Genomic DNA, 20,554 nt, shown 5'->3' on the forward strand with positions numbered 1-20,554 from the left:
TCTTTGTCTGGTGGTAGGAATGGCACAGCCAACACAGATGAACCAATGGTGGTTGGCAAGTACACCCAGACCAGACAAAGGTGGTTAATGGCTAAAATAGTAAGATCCGGTCACAGCAAGCACTATAAAAAATGGGACCCTAGCCATGCACAAGGATCACGAACGGAGGGTAATAGGAACTTAAAAGAAAACCACGGAATAGAAAACAAGCATTGAGAAAAGAGAGGAAAAAGAAAGATAAAAGAAAAATTAGAAAAGAAGGAAAGAAAAACAGTGAGTTAGATCGGCAGGCATGCACCAATAGGTTGATTCCCTCTCTCCCTCTCAAAGTCCTACTCTCTATCAAAGGAAAAAAAAAATCTCTATTAAACATAAACCATTTAGGCCCATTCCCTCAAAGCAATTAATTTTACTCCCTGAGGAGATTATTTGCATTGAGGAAGTGGTTTCCCTTCTTAGTTTCAAGCTCCGTAGTGGCACTCGGTGTGGCAAACTGACTTTTCCCTCTTCTTAATCCAAGAAACCCATTGCTATTATTTTCTGTTATTTTTTGTATACGGAGGGTACTTCTTGCCGCTCCCTTTTTTATTTATTTTGTCTAGTTTTCCTCTTATGTTACCTTTATTATATACCTGTCTGCCATAACTCCCTGTAATAGCTCTGCCTGCCATAAGTATGTGATCAAAACCTGGCAAAAAGGGGCATAGTTTGTGCACAAGCCGGATCAAAGTGAGTTGCAATTGGACCGGTCTCAACTCCCTTACTCAGAATACTTGGGCCCAATACCGCAGGAGGCAACCCAGCCCAATATTGTAAAAAAGGCCCACAACAGGTGCCTATTAAGAATGCCTTTTGATGTAATTTAAGTGCATTTACATTCTCAGCTTCTCTACCACTCAATGAGTGTTTGTGGATTACATTCTCAGCTTCTCTATCTCTGTTTCTCAGCTTCTCAGCAGGTGCATGCACACATTTCAGTTTCAGGTTTGCCTACATGTCCAAGAAAAAAAAATTCCTAGTGAAACTCGAGTTTCATAGACTCGAGTTCCATTGGTGTGAACACTCAAAAAACAGAGCATGCTCTCTGCCTGAAACAAAGCACGCCCACTATATAGAACTCGAGTTTCAAAGGCTCGAGTTCCTCTCATATATATATTTTTAAATCTCGCTTTTTTTTTTTTGAATTTTGTACATATCAGCTTTTTTTCTTAGCTAATGCTTGCTGGAACTCGAGTTTCAAAGGCTCGAGTTCCTTTCATTTTTTTTTTTTAAATCTCACTTTTTTTTCTTTTGTACATATGAGCATTTTTTCTTAGCTAATGCTTTTTTTTTTTTTTTCCTCTTTTGTTGCTTATTGTTATTTATGGTGGGGTATATGTTTTCACAGTGGCGGAGTCATAAATTTTGAGGTGGGGAGGCCGAACTATTGTGTCAAGATAAACTCAAATCACAAATAGACACTACCCTAAAAATGAGAGGAATATATATGTGTGTGAAGGAAAATATAAATATAAATTTGTTTATTCTAAAGTAAGTTATATACATATACACAAATTATCAACTTTAATATGTATATATATATATACACCTAGACACAAGATCTTCTTTATAAAAGAAACTTATAATCTTCTTAAACTCTAATAAGTATACAAACATTGTATAATTGGGTATACAACATACAAATATAAAGCCCAGTAACAACAACAACAACAACAACCAAAAAAAAAAACCCGAATATTGTATCTTCCATCAAAGTCATGCTTGACAATAATACTTCACGTAATAAACTTCATAAATTATTATTTTTATAACAAAATTATACATAATTTCCTTTTTAATACATAAACTGTTCACAAAACTTCATCCATGTTTGACAAATCAAAATCATATTGTTATAACTGAAGCCTCATATGAGTTTTTTTTTCTTGATAAAATCTTGAGAATAGAAAATTTCAACCAAATTGCATATATTATCAATGTTGAATGATTTGAATGCATTAATAGGATTTGAAATTGAGCTAAAAATTAGGGGTCCCACTATTTACTCACAAAACTTACTATATAATTATTTCATTCTATTGCAATTGTATATTAATACTAAACGTTTTTTGGAAAGGATTACTAGATTAGTTAATCAATGCTTTCTTTTAGGGGGCCAACTTCTAATTTTTTTTTTTTTCATATAACCTTTAAATATTTATAAAAAAAAATACCTATATTGTAAAAAAAATTAAAAAAATATATAGGGGCCAAGGCCCCCCCAAGGATTAATGTGGCTCCGCCACTGTGCTTTCGAAAATAAAAATAAAAACACTGGGGAAGGCAGCTTTATATAGAAAAGAAGGTAGCACATTAAGTAAAATCAAAACTTCAAGAGCTCTCCACAAGCTTGGTCATAGCAAATCGTATAGCATTCCACAATTTATTACACCACTAATGATACCCCATCCTCTAGCCTCTTATGAAGACCTTCCAAGGATATCCCATGTATTACTTCAAGCAAATCAATGACATTTCCCAAGGACCTAGACATCTTGCGCCCATGTGCATCATGAATCATAGGATGCAAATAAACCTGCATAGAATTTAAGTTGCTTCAATCAGATCACACTGGCACAAGCTACCAAACCATGACCACAGATTCATTACCTTTGCAAGGTAACAAACACATTGGCTCTAAAGTCAAACACAAGTATGCATGCACCACAATGAGTGAAGTGGCATAGTCTTCTATTTCCTTAATGACTCTTGCTCAACCCATGATATGCTTCCTTCCTTCTTGTCCATGAGTTTCTCTGTGGTTGGTATGGAAGGAAGGTGCCACACATGTAATCACCCCTCTCAAGGATCAAGGGCCTAACACTGAGAAATTGCTTTGACACCCCCATCATGCTCATTCAGATTGAAAACATGGCTTGCTTTGTGTACATGAGTTTGACATTAATTTTAAGCTTCAGTTTTTAACTTTTATATACAACTTTTTAAAAACTTCATTTTTGTTTCCCCTTTTTTCTCATTTTTTTCAAATTTTTCCTAAGTACAAAGTATACTGTAGCCCACTTTCATAAATAAATTTTTAGCAAAAAGCCTAGATAAACGGTTCCCAAACAAACACGACTATAAATGGAGGAGCCTTGTGTGGGATAATTGACATCGGTTCTATCGCCTTTGTAATTAGCAACTTTTTTCTTTTTTTTGAGTTGAAGAGCCTCCCATTTTTAGAGAATCATATGGCATTTTAGCCCATAAACCAACGATTTTCACTCTGCTATTCCTCTCAAGACAGGCAGAACATGCAAATTTTGACTTGGTAGCTAGCTGCATTGAGTTTAAATTTAACCCAGCCAATCAATTGGAGAGGTGAACAAGTGGTTTATGAAGGGTCTTTATTGCTCAGATTATGTGACTGAGGTCATACAACTTTGTTCATTTGCCATTGGTGGGAAGAAACTTAATCATAAATAGGAACAAACACAAAAAACAAACTTCTTAATGAGACATACAGTAAAAAAATGCACTTTTCAGCCAATGCCAAATGCAATGTTACTCTAATAAATTTAGTGGAGATACATATACATAGGTTGTCACGACATGAGTATTAGAAACTCATATTCTGCTTTTACCTCAAAGACAGTAATTATAGAGAAGCATAAAAACACAGTTGAAAAGCTCACATCCATGCCATACAACCTCCAATCCAAAAAGTATGCCAAAACAAGGGGGAAGGGGGGGGGGGGGGGGGAGTGCAAGAGAAGTCAAGATTCTTCTCTTGCCAAAAACACTAAGAAAGCAAGGGAAAGCAAGATGCTTTAGGTTAGCATTAGAAATTCTAAAACACTCAATTTTACTTCCCTTCATACTTTCCATTAACAAAATGGACAGAATGAAATTTCTGGTGTAAATATTACAAACAGGGAAGCAATTAGGAATGAAATTACAATATTTTTTCTATAAACAAAATTTAAGTAAGTACATCTTGTAAGTTGAGTTTCTCTAATTGTGCTGATGGAAGTACATCTTGTACCATAGTAAACAATGAGAATACCATTATTTAACTTACAAAAAGGGTGTTCCCCTTGCTCTTCCCTGACTAGTAAAATTAGTTTATTTTATTTTATTTTGAGGAAGCTTTGTTAAAGACAAGTAAACTGTATGAAGTGAGAATTTTAAGATATGCTAAATCGAAATAAGACTATTGCATCAAACACTGAGCTTAGGGTGGAAATTAGAGCTAATAAATGGTGCAGTGAACTCATCCAAACAAGCCATCCGGATGCGTTCGCGTGTTGCAGGATTATCCAGAGCAAACCAGTCATTACAACCCACTTCCGCGCTTGCAACTGTAATGGCATCTTTGATGGCAAAAAAGACAGCTGAGGCTAGAAAAAATGGAGGCTCACCAACAGCTTTAGATGATGGATGGCCTTCACATTTGGATGACCCTGTCAATTGACATAGAAACACATGAGCTAGGGAAGTAAAATGTAAGCTGGTATAGATTTAAGTGAATACCAGCAGCAAACTCTAGAAAAGCAAGGGAAGACAATAATTTACTTCTGACATAAAAATAACAATACAAAAATTTTAATCCCTAATAAGTTATAGCCAAAGTTAATAGCTTAATATTATATACTTAATTTACCAAATGGGAGTCATCATTATAATGGAGGCAATGCAAACATGGTTAAAAGGCTAGGTAACAAGCAGTCTAGCTTTCACTTGGTTTATTGGATTATGGTCTTTGGTTTAAGAATATAGTCTTCTATAGTCTATCTAGGGTACCAATAAAACATAACTTATAGAGAGGAAACAATAGACAAAACCATAATCCTATATTAAGGCTTAGATAGTAGTACCAAAAAAAAAAAAAAAACTCTTCTTTGTTACAGCTTAGAGAGAGAGAGAGAGAGAGAAAAAAAAAAACCTCTTCTTCTTCTTCTTCTTTTTTGGCTTTCTCAGCAACCAAACAAAATAGGGAAGTAAAATTAGACAAATACAACAATGAAAAAAGCAAGACAAGTTGAAACTCATGAAACCTATATTCCAAAAAGTGATTTTTGTTGCTTTCAGTGAGATGAACTTAACACCCAAAATTGAAAATCATGAAACCCATTTTCCAAAATGTAAATTAGTTGCTTTTAAAGAGCTGAACTAAACACCCCAAAATTGAGTTTTGAAAACACAAGGCAAAGCAGTTCCAAATAACAAAGTGGGGAAAGAGAGAATAGTAACCTTCTAGTTCTGAGAATGGCTCAGTGAGTTTGGGTTTGGGGCGCTTGAGTGCGCTCTTGAGGACTGGAATCGAAGGTGGAAATGGTAAAGAAAAAGAAGAAGAAGAATTGAGAGTGAGGAGTGACTGAGAGTGTTTGATGAAAGCTTGAGAGTGAGAGTGTCCGAGAGTGAGTGTATGAAAGCAAGAGTGACGAGTGAGACCTAGATTTTAGGTTTTAAGTGGTTAGAAAACGTGTTTCTTAAACTCGATTTTAGAAGGGAGTTTAACAAAAACGTGGATTAGAAATCGAGTATTATAAACTCGAGTTTGTAAAGCAAGTTTTATAAACTCAATATCCACGTGGAAAACTTTGTCCACGTCATTTTATGAAAAACCCCAAAACCGAGTATTAGAAACTCGAGTTTTAGACTGATTTCGAGTTTCTAAAACTCGAGATGTTAGTTTCCCACTTTCTTTCAAAACCGGGCAACTAACGAAATTGTTAGTAGAGTAAGGTTATTTGAAAAAAAAAAAAAAAAAATTCTGTTTTGTGGATGTAAATCCAATCACCAAAACGAAGACCCAAGCCCATTAACCCATGGGTTGTCGTGGACTACTTCTATTCTATGCCACATGGTGTCACGAAAGCATACCCATCCATTCCTCTGCACCAAACAAACCCTCAACTCTCTCTATGGCTACCTCGTTTCTCTCTCCACTCTCAGCTCCACCCTCGTCCACCGTCGATGATTTTCGAGCATTTGGCCAAGTGGGTCCCTCCCCTTTCCTTCAAGGCACAAAGCTCTTCTCTGCTTTCCCTTCTCCTTCTTCTTTCAGAAGGACCATAACTAGAAGGTGCTTCAGGTCCCCATTTGCCCAGTCTTTGGACCACATTCCCAAGAAGTTCAGGGAAGAAAATCTCAAAGATGGATGTGAGTTTCTTTCTCTCTTTTTCAATCTTCAAACACACCCACCCTTCTTATCTATACTATTTTGCCACTGTTCATTTCAATTTACATTTTTTTTTTTGGTTTTGGGATTGATTAAAGGTCATTTTAATGGAAGATTAGTGGGCTTTTTTGTTTTGTGTTTGGGAGAGAAAAGCTGTGGACGGAAATGAGAATCTTAGACTCTTGATTGATTGCTTGAGATGTGAAACTACAAAATGGGTTTTGTAATTCATTTTATTTGGCTTTATTTCTTAGAAACATAGATGTGAAAAAGCTTTCCTCAGTAACCAATAGAGGGGTTAGTTTTCTTGCTGATTGTTTCTGTTATAACTAACAAAATATGCATATGTACTGTCATATTTAGATAGCATTAGGATAATTGAATAGCCTAACAACTTCAGGTTTTGTTTTAAGTTAAAAGAGATAAATTGGAGTGCTTATAATTAGAATGAAAGGTTTCATAAAATAGTATGAAATAATTGGACTTACAATTATGTTTTAGTTACCCAGCTGTTCGATTGGAGGAAATGTTAACAGCCTAGATGTATGTATGTTTCATGCATTTATTAGAAACTTTTGGTGGCTTTATGAGTGGCACTTACATCATTTCCACAGGTGATTTGGAGAGGGGAGGGAATGATGGATCTTAGGGGAGTTTATTTAATGTGTCGCTGTAGAGTGAAAGTTTTATTCTTTGTTTTAAGACCCCCACGATAATTGGACAGGGTACATGACCCTTTGACATTTTTTATATGCAACAAGAAAGTAAGCCACATATGACAGTTCTCTGAAGAGTGCCTTAAATTTTGGGGATTCATTCAACAACTTGGAATCAAAAGCATTAGGAAAATGCATAGCGATTTGTCTGTTTATATTAAAATAGGACTCCATATTTGAGACACGGAATGGTGATGCTAAACGCATGCTTAGTGTTCACGAGAGTAAAATACTTGGTTATATTGGTATAATTGTATTTTCATTTCTTGCTGGTGTGTTCATCTGTATCATGTCAAATCTATGTTCATTGTTACCTAGTGCTAGGGTGTTCCTTTTTTATATCAATAAAACTTATTACTTATGAATATATATATTCATTGTTGTTGTTTGCAACATATATTGTAAGAGATTGCTTACTGAAGTGAAAAGGCTACACTTTCTGAAAAGCTGCTTTTTAAATTTGAGTTTCAGCCCAAAACAAAATAATTTTACTTACCTTTACCTCCATATTTCCTTTGACAGTGATGGACAATTACAAGAATATACCCAAACAGTTTTATGGTCTTACTGCTTCACAAATGGAAATTTTCATGACAGAAGATAATCCTATCCGACGGCAGTCAGAAAGAGTTACAGAGGTTCTTCTCACTTACTCCTTGATATTGTCTAGGGTGTTATAATAGTAAAGAAAACCCATTACTTATTATTCTTGTTGGAAGTTGGTTTCCTTAGAATTTAAATCTTGTTGCTGCCAATTCAGTTATCCCAGTGGGTTCTTATCTTTTGACATCTCTTGACAGGAAAGCATCTCGTCAGCCAGGAACTATTTGGATCATGGGGGCATGTGGAGTACATCAGGCATGGGCGAAAAGGGTCCTCCAAAATATAGTATGAGCGCGGGCACTTATCGTGGAGGAGCCAGAGGATATGGCAGACCTAGAAGTGCTCCTCCTGATTTGCCTTCTTTGCTCTTAGATGCTCGTATATGCTATCTGGGCATGCCAGTAAGCCACTATACTAAATCTCATTGGGCTGGCATGTTCTTTCCATTTGATCTGACCCATCTTGATTGTTTCCTGTCTGCTTTTTGCAGATTGTACCATCAGTAACTGAGCTCCTTGTTGCTCAATTTATGTGGTTGGATTATGATAACCCTTCAAAGCCTATATATCTATACATAAACTCATCCGGAACACAGGTTGGCAGTGGAATCTGATGTTTTATTTGTCCTGCTTTTTCCTGATTTTGAAATTTTTTTATTGTTAAATAATATTTATAAGGTCTGAAACTTTGAATCACATTTGTTATCAAAACTAGTGTATCTAATTCATCTTGTTTCCTTTTGCCATTTAGAATGAGAAGAATGAGACTGTCGGATCTGAAACTGAGGCATATGCCATAGCTGACATGATGGCTGTAAGTATTATCATCAACTACATGTGATTGTTTGCATAAATGACTATTGTGATGCAATATAATGGTGGTCAAACAGGCCCACAGTGATGGCCAGATTTTCTTCATATGTTATTTGGTTTGGTTATCATTTTTTATTTATTTGCCTACCTAACCTACTTTCTTTAACTTGTTCATGTCTTTCTTTATCCTCCTGAAGTATGTCAAATCAGAAGTCTATACCATAAATTGTGGCATGGCATATGGTCAAGCAGCAATGCTTCTATCACTTGGAGCAAAGGGTTATCGTGCTATGCAGCCAAATTCCTCCAGTATGATTCACTTCCCTCTAAAATTCAAAAGATTAGAATAACTGCTTTATGCAATTGTTCTGCACCTCTGTAAGCTATGAGGAGGATGCTGTGTTTGTATCACTGCACTATATTCACAGTCAAAAAAGAAATAACTTAGGAATCAACTTTAACTGAAGCATAGTGTAGAGCTAGCCATTTCACAATTTTCCAGCTGTGTCTTTTACAATTTACAAAATGACTTTCAGTTTTTCTTTTAAGTCTGTTTTCCTTTGGTTGGGAGAACTTCCAGAAAACCTAGGATCTCTGCTTTCAATGTTATAGAAGGGGGTTCTTTATTACAGTGGTGTTACCACTCAGTTGTTAACTTGTAATATACTGTACTTTGAAGCAGTAGGTTCGGCCACCAAATAGCCATTCAGGACAAATCCCAAAAAACTAAAAGGGTCCATTTTGCAGTAAAAATTTAGGGTTTTTTTTTATTAAAAAAAAAAAAAAATCAATAGTCGAGGAGGGGGGATTAGAACCTTAAAGTCTCCATTGGAAACACCAAAAGGTGTCAATTGAGCTACAAGCCTCTTGGCATGTCATTTAAAATCAACTATCATTCTTTATATGGTGGGATGAGATTTTAAATGACATGGCACTATGCACACTTTTAGATTCTTGAAAAGAAGATCTTGATCATGAAATGGATCCTTTGAAATGGGAGGATCCTAATCCATGTTGTTGAGCTGATTTACAATTCGTTTGGTTTTAAAAGGCTTATTTCTTTTTAGACAAAAATCACTTTTTGGTCCTCAACTTTTAGGACTGACTTCATTTTGTTCCTAAAAAAATTGTGTCAACTCAATTCTTGTTTGAACACGATTCAATGTTACTCTTACCATTATCTAACTCACAAAATTCTTAGCAAGTATTACAAAATGCTTGTGTCACTCAATTTTAAAAAAAAAAAAAAAAAAAAAAAAAAAAAAAAAAAAAAAAAAAAACAATTACAACAATCAAGCTTTAATGTCAAAATTTAAGGGTTGGGTGTGGATTCTCAACATGACTAATTAAGGTTGGCCACATATTATTATCCGCCACTCTATTTTAATTGAAGCCATACTCTCCATTACCTGCTTAACTGACATGTCCTTTTTTACTGCTTCTATTAATGATTTTACATCTCCTTTACCTTTTTTCATTCCCCTCGACTTGAATCAACTCACCCATGCTCAATGTTGCAATAATCACTCTCTTTTGTACATGACCTAGCCATCTCAAACGTCTCTCCCTAGTCTTTTCATCAATAGGGGGTCATCTCTATCTTTAACTAAATTTCCTCATTTCAAATCCTATTTTTCCTTGCATTTTCACTTAGTCATCTTAACATTCTAAATTCAGCTACACTTATTTTCATTTTATGAACATGTTTCTTAACAGCCTTAACATTTGTTATCATAGAGGATAGTTAGTCTTATGGAAATCTTAGGAAAATTTTCCTTTAACTTGATAGTTATCTATGGTCACACGATACTCCCAACGTGCTTGTCTACTTCATACACCCTACTCTTATCCTATGATTCAAATCCTCTTCAATCTCTCTATCCTTCTGAATTATTGATCTGAGATATCAAAAATTGTCACTTGTTGGTATCTCTTAACCATCAAATTTTACAACCCTTGCATCTTTGTTTCTACTCTTACCATACTTTCATTCCTTTTTGAACTATTTTGTTTTACTAAGCCAAAAGCTTTTAGACTTTAGAGAATCTCTTCAAATTTTTAATTTGAGATTAAATCCATGTCTAGGGGGGTATATATTGATAAAACTCCATGTCTAGTTTCATTCATCAAAACTATATCATCTACAAAAAAGCATACACCAAAGTAATTCATCTTGAATCGAACTATATCTCTTCTAATGGTAGTGCAAAGAGATATGGATGTAATGTTGATCCTCAATGCAAGCTTATAATGCTAGAAAACCCGCTTATAAGCTTGAAAACCCACCTGTGATGCTTTCATTTGTTCTCACAATTGCTATAGCTTTGTCATATATATCTTTAATCAACTTAATATAATTTAGAGGGTTTTTCCCCCCTCTAACACCTATCATATAAAATTTTAGGTACCTTGTCGTAGTTTTTTGCTAGGTCAATAAAACCATTTGGAGATCTTACATGTCTAAGAAAATAGCTTCCATGTTTGGTCGACTCAGCATAAAACCAAATTGATTCCCCGATATTGTTGTTTCATGTCTTAACCTATATGCAGCCACTCTCTCCCAAAGTGTCATAGTGTGACTCATAAGCTTAATTCCATGGTAATTGCATAGTTTTGAATATCTCCCTTAAATAGATATTAGAGTGCTTCTTACACACACACACACATATATATAAAGATTAATCTAGTGCTTCTCTATTCCTATGCATTTTGTTAACACAATGATGCAAACCTCAATAGACACGCTTTGAGACCCAACAAAAATATTGGAATACTTGTCCAAGAAAACTAAAATTCAAATTTTGATAGAAAATCTTGACCCAACGTTTATAAGTGAAACGCGAACCAAAGGTATAAGTAACACCTTGACCCAATGATTATAATTGAATCACGAACCAAAGGTATAAAGTTTGAACGCCACAAGGAAGAATCTCTGATAAGTTCACAGTTCTTGAAGAACCAAAAGAAGAGCAAAGCCTCACTTTTTCTGATTTTTATTCAATAATTCTCTATTACAATGAGTGCATGCTACTTATAAGGCATGACTGAAAAATAGAAAATATGAAAAACGTAGTAAATAATAAAACCCTAAATAAAAGTTGATTTGGTCTGAAATTAGCATATCCAAAATAAGAAAATAGCTAAAAAAACGTTCTAAATAATAAAAGCCTAAAATTAAGGTAGATTTGGTCTAAAATAATAAGTTCCAGAATAGGAAATATGGCTATTAACTAATATGGGGCTGGAAAGTCAATCAACTATTAATCCACGCCATAAATCACGCCCAATCAAAGCAGATCAGCCCTCAATAGCTTGGATTAAATTTATTACACCTTCATCTTCCTTTGGGCCAAGCTTGGAATGTCCTGCGTTAGAATTAGCCCAAATCTCTTGAATCAGCCCATTAAGTGCTTCTTTGAATTAGCCCAAATCTCATGAATTAGCCCAAATTTAATCCCAAGCCCATCAAAGTCTGGAGGCCCAAGTCAAAACAAACTCTTCAAAGCAGCGAGACTCACCAACGTAACTTGTTTTATGCTTCGAAGAGCTCAGTCAGCGACACACGCAGAGGCGAACTTCCACAAGCTGACTCCCAAAGCTTGTTGAGGCTAGCCCAGTCGATTAAAGCCTCGGACGGTGCCGGTATTGACTTTATCGGCGCCGATGAGCCCGATAATGAGATTCTCGGCTCCGATGGATCCGATACAGCTTCTTTCAGCTCCGATGAGTCCGATGAGTCAGCAAACACCTCCGACGGTGAAGAGAAATTGCACCAAGACATCCGTTTGATACTTCAGGAGAATTCCGGCAATGTTAGCAAGAAATGGGGGAATTCAGATCAGTGGGTGCTTGAACTTCGAGATGGAAGAAGAGTGGCGGTTCCGATTCAAATTTCTCTGCCTCCAGGTGAAGTCACAGAGGTATTGGAAGAGCAAACCCAATTGGCCTTGGTCCCCTTGAAGTGTTCAAATGTTGTGGAGGTGTCCTCAGCCCAAGTTGATGAGAATGAAGTACTTGTGGAGGATTGGGTCTCAGACACTTCAGAGTCTTCTGAGCTACCTAATGTAGAGGGTTTGTCGCCTCTAAGTGTGGAACCACTGGCCTTTTCTCTACCTTTGGCAATGGAAGGGCAGGAAGTGTTGGGTGTGGAGAATCCAGTGAGGGGAGAAGCTTACTCTGAGTGGGTCCAAAGCAGATTTAAAGGGTTTGATAACTTCCTAGGCACGTCCCTAAAAGGTTTGGAAAATCAAGCAACCACCTTTTTATTGGCTGTTGAGGCTGAATTACACCGTAGGGATGCTTTGGAAAAAAAAGCACGTGAGTTGAAGAGTTCTGGAGTGAAAGGTATTAGAGAGCTGAAGGGTCTATTCAGCTCGATTAATTATGGTTCTACTTCAACTAGGCGCAATGGTATTAATAGGGAGCGGGCTCTCTCTGTTCCTAAATGAATCTGAAGATGATTTCCTGGAATGTCAGAGGATTGAATGAGGCTGGGAAGAGACATCAGATTCGTAATTTATTGCGTGCATGGAGACCTGATATTGTCTGTTTGCAGGAGACTAAGCTTGAATGGATTACTAGAGGAGTAGTCAGAAGTATATGGAGTTGTCCATATGTAGATTGGTTGTACTTGGGTTCAGAAGGTGCTTCTGGAGGTATTGTATTGATGTGGGATCGGAGGGCAGTGGAAAAGGTGGAAGAAGCAGTAGGGCGCTTTTCTGTTTCATGCAGATTTAAAAACATAGGCGATCAATTTGAGTGGGCTTTTACAGGTGTATATGGGCCAAATTCGAACAAGAGGCGTAGGAAGATGTGGGAGGAATTGACAGGGCTGATTAGTTGGTGGGATGTGCCATGGTGCCTAGGAGGTGACTTTAATATAATTCGTTTTCCATTGGAGAGATTAGGGGCTACAACTAGTACTCGGGCTATGTATGAATTTTCGGATTTTATCTCTTCTCATGGGCTGATGGATATACCTATGGAAGGAGGCCTTTATACTTGGTCCAACAATTTCTCTGCCTCTAGAATTGACCGGTTTCTTTTCTCTCCACTTTTGGCGGATCATTTCACTCTATTGGCACAGAGAAGGTTGTCTAAGATACTTTCAGACCACTACCCAATTCTGTTGGAAGGGGGGAGTCATCGGAGAGGTAGAACTCCTTTTCGTTTTGAAAATATGTGGTTGAAGGCGGAAAATTTTGTGGATAAAGTGAAAACTTGGTGGGCATCCTATTTGTTTCAAGGCAACCCGAGTTTTATGCTAGCTAAGAAGTTGGCAGCCTTGAAGTTGGACCTAAAAAAATGGAATGAAACGGAGTTTGGCAATGTCACTTTAAAGAAACAGTTGTTATGGAAGAAATTGAATGACTTGGATGTTAAAGAGGAGACTCAACCTTTAATAGCTGAGGAGAAGTTAGAACAAGTTAATCTCCGTACCGAGATTGAAAAGCTTATTCTTTTGGAAGAAATTAGTTGGAGGCAGAAGTCTAGAATGCTACACTTGAGGGAGGGGGACGCAAGTACAAAATTTTTTCATAGAATGGCTAATTCCAATCGAAGAAATAATGGTATTGAGAGCCTTATGGTTGATGGAACCTTGTCTTCTGATCAAGGTATGATTGCTGATTGTATTACTCAATTCTTTATGAATTTATACTCGGAGCAGCAAGTTGTTCGACCTTTTCCAGAAGTCTTGGTATTTCCTAGGATATCCGGTGATAATGCTGATTGGTTAGATAGACCCTTTGAGGAGGCAGAAATTTTGGATGTCATACAGAATTTTAATGGTGACAAAGCTCCTGGACCTGATGGGTTTCCAATGGCCTTCTTCCAAGCATGTTGGGGTATTCTCAAAACTGATCTTATGGCTGTATTTCACCATTTTTTTGCTAAAGGTCAGTTTGAGAAAAGCTTAAATGCAACATTCATCACTCTCATCCCTAAAAAAAATCCAGCAATTGAAGTCAAGGATTTTCGCCCCATCAGTCTTGTTGGGGGGGTTTATAAAATCATTGCCAAGGTCTTAGCCACCAGACTTCGCACGGTCATGGAAGATATAATTTCTCCTTCTCAAAATGCATTTGTGAGGAACAGGCAGATTCTTGACCCTGTGCTTATTGCTAATGAATGCCTCGATAGTAGAGTGAAAACTGGTTTGCCAGGGATACTTTGCAAATTAGATGTTGAGAAGGCTTTTGATCATGTCAACTGGGGTTTTCTTATGCAGTTACTAGAACGGAGTGGGTTCTCTGCTAAATGGAGGCAGTGGATTTTCTTTTGTATATCTACCGTTCGATTCTCTATATTGATAAATGGCACTCCTTGTGGGTTTTTTGAGAGCTCCAGGGGGTTGAGACAAGGAGACCCTTTGTCCCCTTTGTTGTTTGTCTTGGTGATGGAAGCCCTTGGGAGAATGTTGGATAAGGCTGTCCATGATGGTCACATGTCAGGTTTTGCTGTGGGTCGTTTAGAGGGAAGAACTTTGGAGGTGTCCCATTTGCTCTTTGCAGACGACACTTTAATTTTTTGTGATGCTGATTTGGACCAAGTTTTGTTTCTCCGTATGATTCTCATTTGGTTTGAGGCGGTTTCTGGTCTGAAGATAAACTTGGGCAAGTCAGAGCTGGTTCCTATTGGTATGGTGCATAATCTTGACTTATTGTTGAATGTCCTTGGTTGTAAACAAGGTACCCTTCCAATGAAATATTTAGGCCTTCCTTTGGGAGCTAAATGTAAGGATAAATCAATTTGGAACCCAATTCTGGAGAAGATAGAACGGAGATTAGCAGGATGGAAACGTTTGTACTTATCCAAGGGAGGTAGAGTCACTTTAATTAAAAGCACTCTATCTAACTTACCCACATATTTTCTATCTTTATTTCCTATTCCTGCTTCTGTGGCTAACAGAATTGAGAAACTTCAGAGGGATTTTTTATGGGGTGGCATTGGTGATGAACCAAAATTCCATTTGGTCAAATGGGCTACTGTTTGCACACCCATTGCTTCGGGTGGTTTGGGGATAAGAAAGGTAAGACCTTTTAATGAAGCTCTACTTGGGAAGTGGCTATGGAGATTTGGGATGGAGAGGGCTGCTCTTTGGAGGCAAGTGATAGCTGTGAAATATGGCTGTGAATGGGGAAGTTGGTGTACTAGACCTACTAACGGTCCATATGGTGTTGGCTTGTGGAAAAATATTAGTCGGGGATGGTCTACTTTCTCTCGACACATTCTATATGAGATTGGGGATGGGTCTAGGGTGAAATTTTGGCAAGACCATTGGTGTGGTGAAACTTCTCTTGCAGTCAGCTATCCTGAATTGTTTAGATTTTGCCGAGATCAAGAGGTTAGTGTGGCTGAGGTTATGAAGTTTGATAACGGAATCCTGTTTTGGGATGTAAGTTTCTTTAGGGGTGTGCATGCTCGGGAACTAGAGGCACTGGCCAGTTTCATGGATACCATATATGGTGTCTCGGTTAGAGGGCTTGGTGAGGATAAAATGTGCTGGAAGTCTGTTAGAGAGAAGGGATTCACAGTTAGGGATTATTACAATCTCTTAGTGGGCCCTACTGACTATTGTTTTCCTTGGAAAAGCATTTGGAAGCAGAAGGTTCCTTCTCGAGTAGCTTTCTTTGTTTGGACTGTTGCTTTAGGGAAATGCTTAACGATTGACAATTTACGAAGAAGGAAGGTTTGGATATTAGATTGGTGCTACATGTGCAAGTGTAATGGGGAATCGGTTGATCATCTTTTTCTTCATTGCCCGGTTGCAATGGATATGTGGGCTATGGTGTTCGGGTTGTTTGGAGTGAGTTGGGTTATGCCACAATATGTAGTGGGGCTTCTAGCATGTTGGCAAGGCAGTTTTGGCCGTCATCGAAATGGGTATATATGGCTTATGGTTCCTCATTGCTTATTGTGGTGCCTTTGGAGGGAGAGAAATAGTCGGTGCTTTGAAGATAAGGAGAGATCCATATCAGATTTGAAGCTATTTTTCTTTATAACATTAATGGATTGGTTGGCTGCGTTGCGGAACCAATCCTTTCCATCCTTTCTTGATTTCTTAGATTCTTGTAATTTTTGTTCTTGATTGTTTGAACCCTTGTACACTCCCTGTGTACTAGGGTGTTCCATTTTTTGAGATCAATAAACTTTTACTTATCAAAAAAAAGTGCTTCTTTGATCTTCTTGGATCTTGCTTTAGTAATAGGCCCAACTGGAACATGCAATGGATCCTTGAATGCTTTGTGATTCTCATCACACAATCTTATTGTAAACGTTTGTCAACCAACATACACCCAAGCATTTCCAAACTTCAATAAAAAATTTATCAAGTCCCACGACTTTTCCTGTTTCCATCCTCCTCAACAGTGCATCCTCTATATCGGTTATTCTAATACTTTGAAGAAAAAAAATGGTTTCTAGGGCTGTCCAACAATTCAACTTGACCTGCTCACCCTCCTGACCTGCTGTGACTCATGCAGGTTTATTATGTGAGTTGGTGCAGGTTAGGTGGTTCTAACCTTCAAATTAGCAAGTCAGTTTGATTTGTGGGTTAGGATTTTTTAACCCGTTAAGAAACGACCCCCACCTACAACAATTTTTTTTCTTTCCTTTTTTATTTGAGAGAACGAAGAGTTATTATAAATAATAATTAATTTTTTTTAAGAAGAGAAATAATACCTATTAAAAGGACAACTAAAATGCTTTATTTTATGGCACAATTAGAGAAGGCCTAATTTAAGTAGATGCATTTTGTATAAATTTGCAAACCCACCCAACTTGCCGAGTCAGTAGCAAATTGGTTAGATATACAGGCCTCAACCCACCCAACCTGTGCACAATCCTAATGGGCAACGGTTTCTATCCTCAGTTGATTTACTCAATTCACTCCAATCTCATGTATCACTTTCATTATAAAATCTATCAAAATAATTTTCTCATTTCTCTGTAATCTCCTCTTCCTTTATTAACATTATGTGATCTTCATCTTTGATGCACTTGACACAATTTATTTATTGGCTTAACAAGTTTTTATATATATTCTTTGCTCCATCCTTCATCCCCAATTTGCTATATAATATATCATAAGCCTTGAATTTAGCTTCTTGGATACCCTTTTTTCTTCACTCTTTGCCACATTATTGCTTTGAAACCATGTTATCATTGGGAAGTGTGTTACTAGAGTTAAAATGAATTACCTTCACTCAAATATTTTTTGTATGTGAGGGTAATTGCAATGAAAATTGTATTTTGTCCCTATCAATAATGCATGTGCATAACAAAAGCAGCAATGAAATCCTTAAAAGTGTGTAAAATAATCCCATTTGATCCTTATAGTTTGCTCCATTTTCCAATTTGGTCCCTAGGGATTTAAAAGGTTGTAAAATGACTGCTCAAATATTTTTCCACCCTTTCTTTGTACTTTCCTAACATTGTTTCTTCAAGCCAAACATGGAATAGGGAAAAAAAAAATTGTAAATTCGTGTTTAGTAATTGGAAAATCTTATTTTGTATTTTTTTTTTTTTTAATTCCTCGTCAATGCCACGTGGAGATGGTGAGCAATCATGGTGGTCACATGCACTTTTAAACTACCTGGACTGCCTGCGAGCAATTTTTAAGGCACATAGACCTTTTTATTATAAATGTCCCTAATTATATAACGCATTAGTATCCAAATTAACAAAATTGATCATTTTATGAACTTAAACGATTTGATTAATGCTTTTGAAACTTTAAGAATCAATTTCGAAAATAGGACAAACTTTAAGGACCAAAAGTGGTGTTTATGTTGTGAATCAACTAATGTAAGGCTTCATAATATTTCTGCCTAAACTATGAACAAGATTTTTCACTTACAAGTGAAGGAAATCTGATTTTTGCTTGAATTAGAAATTGCAATCCTGGAAACTGAAGGGTTACTCTACATAAAAAATAAAAAAAAGAATCTTAGCGCAACCCCCCCCCCCCCCCCCCCCCCCAAAAAAAAAAAAAGAAGATGATGAGAAAAGAAAAATTCCCCCACATCCTATCTTACTCAAGATTCACTTACCATTTTGCACAAATGGGGTTTAATTAATTAAGATTGCTACCGTACACCTCTATCTAGCTAATGATGGATATGTCATTATCACCCTTTTTTCAAAAAATACAAAGTTGATTATTCCATTCATTCTTGAAAAATTAGATTCTGTTCTTATTATTTTTAGTGTTATTACTATTATCAATTTGACATTATCATCATCAGAAACAAGGAAACCAGAATTCAGATAGAACAATCCTTACTTAATCTGTCATGTATTTATCTCTTGAATACTTCCTATGTACTTGAGTTACACTCCTTTGCGATTTTATGAATTGTATTCTTACAGAAATAAAGAGTCACATATTTGGTTGCTTCACATCCATTTTGTAAAATATATCTGCTTTGCTCAGATCAAGTTACTACATGTTTGAGGCCTTTTCCAAACCTGTTTCCCTCCAGAAGAATCTTTTTACCATTTTTCAATTTTATTTATTTATTTTAAATCTTGTAATGTCTCACCAGTTTCAATTTATGTTAAAATCCATTATGAGATGAGAACTTCTTGTGTCAAACTGTAGTTTGTATGGAGGGTGAGGTTATGAGTTCAAGACCCATTGGGTACATATGTAAATTACCAATAAAAAGGACTACGGTTTGTTTGTTATTATGTACAACTTTGCAGCCTGCTGATTGACTTATGTACTTGAAACTGTTGCCCTTATGTTTGGTATGTGCCCACAATATAGTATACATTTAAGCTCCAATTCTTCTTTTGAATGTCCCTCTCACTTCTTTATTACAGCAAAATTATATCTGCCAAAAGTCAACAGATCAAGCGGGGCTGCCGTAGATATGTGGATCAAGGTACTTGCTCTTGCCCTCTCTCTCTCTCTCTCTCTCTCTATATATATATATATATATATATATGCACTTCAGTGACAAACTTCTTTCAGGCCAAAGAACTAGATGCGAATACTGAAACCTACATTGAGCTATTAGCAAAAGGAACTGGGAAACCCAAAGAAGAAATTGCTAAAGACACCCAGCGACCCAAATATCTCCAAGCACAGGAAGCCATAGAGTACGGCCTTGCAGACAAGATAATCAATAAAGAGGATAGTGCATTTGAGAAAAGGGTAACGTTCCATTCTTCTTTGTTTCTGCGTTCTTTTAAAGATTCAAGCCCCATGTCAGTTCTAATTATAATTTCTCTGCTCAGAATTATGATGAGTTGCTTGCTAAATCAAGAGCTATGAGAGGATCACCAGGAGCTGGTCCACTAGCAGCTCCAGGATTTAGGTAATTAGAGCGCAATTGCAGTAGCATAAACGTCCGAGAAGATAGATTTATGCTGGTATCCAAAGCCTTGGAGGTGGTTATGTTGGGGATTCAGTTGAACATATAGTCATGGCGTGGGAATGATTTGACTGTAGGGAGCTTCTTCAGTACCTATTCATACATGGTATCTTGGAGAATGTATAATGTTTAATCACTTGCCTCACCTAAAGACATTAAGAATAGATTTTGGCTTTTTGTTTTTGTATATATGCTACGTATGTTATAGTGACTTCTGCAGTTGCCAAATTTTTTAGGTGCTATTTTTAATATTCTTGGACATAGAATTTGTTATTGTTGGCTTTATAAAACAGACGGGCGAGGATAACAAAACAGCAGGGAAGAACTATCTGCCTTTAATTAAAACCTAACAACATAAACCAAAGCATCTTAAGCTTGCTGATACGGAACTCTCAAGTCTCACTATTGCAACATCAGAGAAAACAAATAGAGCACGCAAGCAGTCTAAAATTAGAAACACTTTAGAATTAGAAACAGCAATCCTCCAAAAACTACAAAGAACTCTATTTTAAATGGAATTTTTGAAAGCTCTTACCTTCGGCTTCAAGGTCCTCAAAAGTCCAATCAAGTTCAGCATTCCAGTCTCTAACCCGTCGATGCATTAGACATCTTAAAATATCTTCGTAGTCAATGTATTAGATGGCATTCAAAAGATAAATAGTCTCTCATCTCAATGTGACTTCTACAAAATAGACACAATAAGCTATCCTTGTAGCCGTAAGTCCTAAGCAACTATACTTCCTTATGGTTAATTAAATTTGAAGAGCTAACGAACAAATAAAAGCATGCTTAGGAGTAATGATATCTTGCTTTTGTTTCTTATAGCCAGAAATAGTAAGGCAATAGTGGAAAATGTATATAGAGTTCAAACATGTACAT

The 20,554-nt window shown here is 36.7% G+C and overlaps 1 protein-coding gene across 1 annotated transcript; it reads left to right on the top strand.

Moving 5' to 3' along the window:
- The first annotated feature begins 5,827 nt into the window (after positions 1 to 5,827).
- LOC115967651 (ATP-dependent Clp protease proteolytic subunit-related protein 1, chloroplastic) lies at positions 5,828 to 19,938 on the top strand. Its single transcript, XM_031086793.1, has 9 exons — positions 5,828 to 6,144; positions 7,402 to 7,517; positions 7,680 to 7,883; positions 7,973 to 8,077; positions 8,233 to 8,295; positions 8,492 to 8,603; positions 19,122 to 19,183; positions 19,273 to 19,455; positions 19,539 to 19,938. Exons 1-9 carry the CDS (start codon positions 5,907 to 5,909, stop codon positions 19,620 to 19,622), a joined length of 1,167 nt encoding a protein of 388 aa, XP_030942653.1. The 5' UTR covers positions 5,828 to 5,906; the 3' UTR covers positions 19,623 to 19,938.
- Positions 19,939 to 20,554: the final 616 nt, after the last annotated feature.

This window comes from Quercus lobata, chromosome 11, assembly GCF_001633185.2.
Source record: "Quercus lobata isolate SW786 chromosome 11, ValleyOak3.0 Primary Assembly, whole genome shotgun sequence".
Lineage (NCBI taxonomy): Eukaryota > Viridiplantae > Streptophyta > Magnoliopsida > Fagales > Fagaceae > Quercus > Quercus lobata.

Bases quoted from the DNA above. Each gene is read 5' to 3' on its own strand.
- LOC115967651 (XM_031086793.1), top strand. From the start codon at position 5,907: ATGGCTACCTCGTTTCTCTCTCCACTCTCAGCTCCACCCTCGTCCACC. The intron at 6,145-7,401 runs GTGAGTTTCTTT...TTCCTTTGACAG, and splicing joins AGAAAATCTCAAAGATGGAT to TGATGGACAATTACAAGAAT. The intron at 8,296-8,491 runs GTAAGTATTATC...ATCCTCCTGAAG, and splicing joins CCATAGCTGACATGATGGCT to TATGTCAAATCAGAAGTCTA.